Source organism: Leucoraja erinacea, chromosome 5 (assembly GCF_028641065.1).
Source record: "Leucoraja erinacea ecotype New England chromosome 5, Leri_hhj_1, whole genome shotgun sequence".
Classification (NCBI taxonomy): Eukaryota; Metazoa; Chordata; class Chondrichthyes; order Rajiformes; family Rajidae; genus Leucoraja; species Leucoraja erinaceus.
The window spans coordinates 45,938,056-45,944,055 of record NC_073381.1 but is presented as its reverse complement, the minus strand read 5'-3'; the positions used below and the strand labels follow the sequence as shown (position 1 = coordinate 45,944,055).

Sequence of the window (6,000 nt, the reverse complement as noted above, 5' to 3'; positions counted from 1 at the left end):
ATTTTTATTATAGTAAAATACAGGAAAAACAATGATTAGATCAACAAATCTCACCACTTTCTGCTCGTCACGTGTTCCAAACGAGCACTGGCTGGTCACAACAAGTTTCACGGCCTTCTACCCATCAGGGACTCCTACTTGCGATGGCTGTAGTGGAGAACTTGTGGGTCCTGGTACAGATCCTGGTCCAAGGAAAGTCTACGGAGACCATTTGCAGCTTACATACTCAATAAGCCCTTGCATCTTATTCCACAAATGACAGTCAACTATCTCTTTTAAATTAGGTATCCGCCTTTGTGATTGCTACAAGGGTCTATTCTATCACTATTGAGATAATCTCATGTGTTTCTGAGAAGAAAGGTCTGTCTTGGCTTATGTCCTTGAGACTGTATGATCATAAGATCAGAAATCATGATCTGAGGTGTCATGATTTTCTCTTTCTTCCAAGTGAGGCCAATTATTTTCCTATTAGGAACACTTAATTGTTTTGCGAAGCCAAGCCTGCTTGCTCAGCATTAAGACAGTTGGCAGACAACTCCATTTTGTTGAAAAGCCTATTTTAATCCTTGCATTACTACAGTACACATTACAATGGCGGCACTACCGCCTGACAGCACCAGAGGCCCGGGTTTGATCCTGACTACAGGTACTGTCTCTATGGAGTTTGTACATTGTCCCCGTGACCTGCGTGAGTTTCTTCCAGGTGCTCCGGTTTCCTCCGACATTCCAAAAATGTACAGGTTTGGCGGCTAATAATTGGCTTCGGTAAACATTGTAAATTGTCCCTTGAGAGTGTAGAATACTGTTAGTGTAAAAAATGTATGCATTATGTGCAAGCCAGTTTGAGAAATGGGCTTTGGAAGAGCTGCTTTTGAGTTGCCCTCACACTACTATTTCTGGAAGGGTTGGGCATCTTGCTTGGGAAGGAAATGCAATGTAAGCATCAGGATAACTGGTGCATTGTTTTTATTTAAAACTTTATCTGTCCACAACAACATTTTTGACTACCACTCTGTCCCAGCATGTCATAAACAGAATTTCATATTTTTGCAGGACAACAGCAGAAGACAAAAACAACTTCTTTGCGAAAAATTTGATGCTCTGTACGCTATTCTAGAAGAGAGGAAAAAAGAAATGCTTCAATCTATTACTCGCGATCAGGAGGAGAAAGTGCAATATGTCCGATCATTGATGAGGCAGCATGGAGATCACCTAGAGGGAGCCAGCAAACTGGTAGAAACTGCTTTGCAATCTATGGAGGAACCCCAGATGGCAGTGTTCCTGCAGGTCTGTCTGTCATTTGCTTTATGTGTTTTCTAGAGGGTAAACTGTGTGGGAATATTTTACTGTGAGGAAATGTTATTTACAATGTAAATCATTCTATGCATTTCTTCTCTTCACAGAATACAAAACAACTGATTAAAAAGTAAGTAAATTAAAAAATAAATGCATTTGGAAACACAATTTTTGTGAAATCTCTGACCTTTTATGAAGAATCCTAATGCCCCTGTCCCACTTAGGAAACCTGAACAGAAACCTCTGGAGACTTTGCGCTCCACCCAAGGTTTCCGTGTGGTTCCCGGAGGTTTTTGTCAGTTCATTAACTTCTGGGAGACTTGTCTGCTAAACAAAGTGACAAAGGGCAGCTGTAATACAATAGGATACGATACAAAAATAGACACAAAAAGCTGGAGTAACTCAACGGGTTTACACACCTGCAGTGCCTCTCTCTATGGATATTTGCCTCATATAGGCCGCTTTCATTTCTGTAGCCGGCTTTTATAGTTGAGAGTGGAAGAATGAGTCGCTGGTGTCTCAGCACATCACCAATAAGTGGTTCCTCATTGATACAAAATTAGGATCATTTTATGAAATAGTGAAATTATCTTTTATTTAATGTATTTTGCTAATAAATATGATTTCTGACTATGGTGATTATGTCTGAGCATACTCAATGTTTATTGTAGCATTCTAAAAAGGGGAAGCATAATGTACTTTACTGGAACTTCACTTCCCTTTGAACGTCACTCGTAATTTAAGGCAACATTTGCAAAGGTGAGGACACGGGCACGGTCCTGAAAGTAATCATGTCACTATATGTTGAATATGCTTAAATATTGCTTAACACACTCTTACAAAAGTAATCATATTTAAATTCCTGTGTAAACCACTGCTGGCGCTGCCTTGATGTAATAAGCACAATTTAGTGTGCCAGCATAGGATATTCCAATATGTATTTAGAAACTTTGCAATGTTGCGCCCAAGGGAGTATTTAAAATATCCATCATAATTAAATCCAATTACAGAATTCAAACAATTTTCTCCAAATCCACAAATCTTCAGATGGAAACTAATCTGTGAGTGATGTGAAAGAAAAGAAACGTCCTTATTTTAGGTTACAACAAAAATTGAGTATGACATAGCTAACATTTCCCTACAATTAGAAATTGTATTCACGGAAGGAAATAAGGAAAGTACACAAATATTGAACTTTAAGTTAGTTATCTGCACAACCAGATGAGGTGTTGCAGTACCAAAGATGTATAAACAGATGTTGTACTGTTGAGATTCAATAGCAGTCAAGACACCAAGCACTTCACATAATCTATGGCTGCTCAATCGAAAGGTTAACTCCTCAAACATTTGATCAGCAGTGTTGCTTACCAATAAAAAATATCTCCAGCAGACATTATGATGCATTATTACATACATTTAAATTCTAATCAGTTTTACACTTGATTTGAAAATTTCTTGTCAAAACTTTGCTGCTACATGTGTCTTTAAAACAAAATTGATTCTTATAGTATTGTAAGAGGATACTCTACAGTGAAGTTGTACACTTAAAAATTAGGTTACGGTAGGATGCCACCTCTATTTTCAAATTGGCAATGTGTTAATGCAAGCAAATCAATGGTATTCACATTACTTTGGAAATATTTTGTATTTATTAATTTTTAATTGCAACCATCCTCTCGAGCTTTACTTGTTATTATTGCAAGTAATATTATCATGTAATAATATGTTTTTTAAATCATTATGAAAATTAAATACTCCAGTTGAAGTAAAGAAATAGAAGAGGTTGCATGCATATAAAGGACCTTGTGTGTAATGGTGTTTAGACCACTGTATAAGCCAATGGATCTGTAATAATGTTAATGTAATGACTCTCTTAGAATTATTGAATCATCAAAAGCTGCACAGATGGAGAGAGCAGAACCTGGATATGAAAATATGGACCATTTTGTGGTCAACTTTGGAAGGGCTGAACAGATGTTGCAAAGGATAAATTTTCAATCAGGTAATAAGGAAGCTCTTCAGATTTGCATAAATCAAAAAGTGCAGATGCTGGAAATCTGAAATAAAAACCACAAATTCTTGACATACTGCCAAAGAATGTAGGAGTGAATTTTGTGCTATAGCCATACCCTGGTATCTGGCTTTACACAGACAGGCACAGACACAAAATAAAACAGCTCAAAAATCAGTGGTGAGTCTATCGAACAAGTCATTTTATTGAAGGCCTAACAGTGCGCACTGAAAACACTCTGAAAAAACCCAAAGTCTTTCACAGTTACTGCAGCATTTTATATTCTCATGACACAATGGTTACTTGTAGATTTGAAATGTCATCATTGATCAATGTCTCTGCAGCTTTCATCTTTGTCTTTCCCCAGAGTTATTTTTAACCTTATGTTTCCTGTTATTTAGTAAACCACTTTCCCCATTTGTACCATAAACTAGAGAATTAAAAATGGCCGTTCATTAACTTCTGGGAGACTTGTCTGCTAAACAAAGTGACAAAGGGCAGCTGTAATACAATAGGATACGATACAAAAATAGACACAAAAAGCTGGAGTAACTCAACGGGACAGGCAGCATCACTAGAGTGAAGGAATGGGTGACGTTTCTGGTCGAGACCCTTCCTCAGACTAGTTAGGGTAAAGGGAAAGGGATATAGATGATGATATAGAGAGATAAAGAACAATGAATGAAAGATATGCAAAAAAGTAACAATGATAAAGGAAACAGGCCATTTGTAGCTGTTTGGTGGGTGAGAAGCTGGTGCGACTTGGGTGTGGGAAGGAGAGAGAGAGAGAGAGAGAGAGAGAGAGAGAGAAAGAGAGAGAGAGAGAGAGAGAGGGGTAATGCTGGGGTTTCTTGAAGTTAGAGAAATATTAGATTCTGTTCCTACATTTTGCGTTTCGTCTCACTTTGACAATGGAGGAGACCAAGGACAGAAAGGTCAGTGTGGGAATGGGAAGGAGAAATAAAGTGTTTAGCAACCGGGAGATCAGGTAGGTCCAGGCGGACTGAGCGAAGGTGTTCAGCGATACGATCGGCCAGTCTACGTTTGGTCTCACCGATGTATAAGAGTTCACATCTTGAACAATGGATACAGTAGATGAGGTTGGAGGAGGTGCAAGTGAATCTCTGCCTAACCTGAAAGGTCCGTCATGGTCCCTGGAAAGAGTAGAGGGAGGAGGAATATGGATAGGTGTTGCATCACCTGCGGTTGCAGGGGAAGGTACCTGGGGAGGGGGTGGTTTGGGTGGGAAGGGATAAGTTAACCAGAGAGGGAACAGTCTCTGCGGAAGGCGGAAAAGAGTGGAGATAGGAAGATGTGACTAGCGGTGGGATCCCGTTGGAGGTGGCGAAAATGTCAGAGGACTAAAGAAATTCCTCTTCATCTCCTTCCGAAAAGAACGTTCTTTAATTCTGAGGCTATGACCTCTAGTCCTAGACTCTCCCCCTAGTCGGTACATCCACTCTCTCCAAGCCTTTCACTATTCTGCACGCTTCAAAGAGGTCCTCTACATTCTTCTGAACTCCAGCGAGTACATGCCTAGTGCTGTCAAACGCTCATCATATGTTAAACTCAATAAATACGGTCAAGAATATGTATTAATCGCGTTTTGAGATTTCTAATGATTTCTTCTTGTAGAGTACCAAGGAGATGAGGAGGAAGAGATAGTTGAAGAAGAAATAGAAGGTGGTGTGATTGAAGAGGAAGCTGCAATAGTGCCTGGTGAGCAATCAAAACTCAAAGCTGCTGAGCCTTTTTCTCGTCATAATTTTCATTTCCAATACTAATGTTTCATAATATTACAACAAAAGCACTTGTTCCTCTTACCTGTATTTTCAGCATCCTTCCCCATCCATCAAATCATTTTTAGAACTGTCAATAGGTCTGCTTCCACCCCAACAAGTTCCTAGAATGTTGAATGTATTTTATGTGTGGCTATTTTAATGGCTCAATGATAATGCTGTCCAAGTGCTGCTCACCTATTAGTGAAATTGATCTTCTTGCCTCTGTGCAAATGTTGTACGTACACCTTTTCCGTAAGAAAAGGGAAAAAGTAATCTCAGAAGCACCTCAATCTCATAGTGTCAGGGAGCTGTACAGCAGGCCCAGGAGCCGGAAAACAAACCTTACTTTAACTGACACTTAGCGAATTGAGTCAGTCAAAAACAATCAAGTAATTAAAAGCATATTCCATTAATTGCTAGACATAATATGACAAATTTTAGAAATAATGAATTTGCAATACACCAGTTCATGAATCTCAGTGGAAGGTTTAGAGTCATAGAGTTATACAGCATGGAAACCTTTAGCCCACCAAATACGCACCAACCACCTCATTTAACTAATCCTACCTAACACTTGTTTTATTCACCTCACATTCTCATCAATTCCCGCTCATCTACACTTGGAGAAATTTACTGTAGCCTATTAATGTACCAACCTGCATAGTTTCGGCACTTGGCAGGAAACTGGGGCAACGGGAAAAAGTCTGTGCATCACTGTGTATGCAGTCTCGCACAAGCAGCTGGGTTGTCGAAGTTTAGAAGGATGAGGGGGAAACCTCATTGAAACGTGCCATAGAAACATAGAAACATAGAAAATAGGTGCAGGAGTAGGCCATTCGGCCCTTCGAGCCTGCACCGCCATTCAATATGATCATGGCCGATCATCCAACTCAGTATCCTGTTCCTGCCTTC

The 6,000-nt window shown here is 39.5% G+C and overlaps 1 protein-coding gene across 1 annotated transcript in view; it reads left to right on the top strand.

Moving 5' to 3' along the window:
* trim54 (tripartite motif containing 54) overlaps positions 1-6,000 on the top strand; it is a 43,916-nt gene that overhangs the window by 28,715 nt on the left and 9,201 nt on the right. The window contains exons 5-8 of the mRNA XM_055635502.1: positions 1,054-1,287; positions 1,404-1,426; positions 3,174-3,298; positions 4,943-5,026. Of these exons, the coding sequence (XP_055491477.1) occupies positions 1,054-1,287; positions 1,404-1,426; positions 3,174-3,298; positions 4,943-5,026 (466 nt within the window). The remainder of the gene's footprint in view (positions 1-1,053; positions 1,288-1,403; positions 1,427-3,173; positions 3,299-4,942; positions 5,027-6,000) is intronic.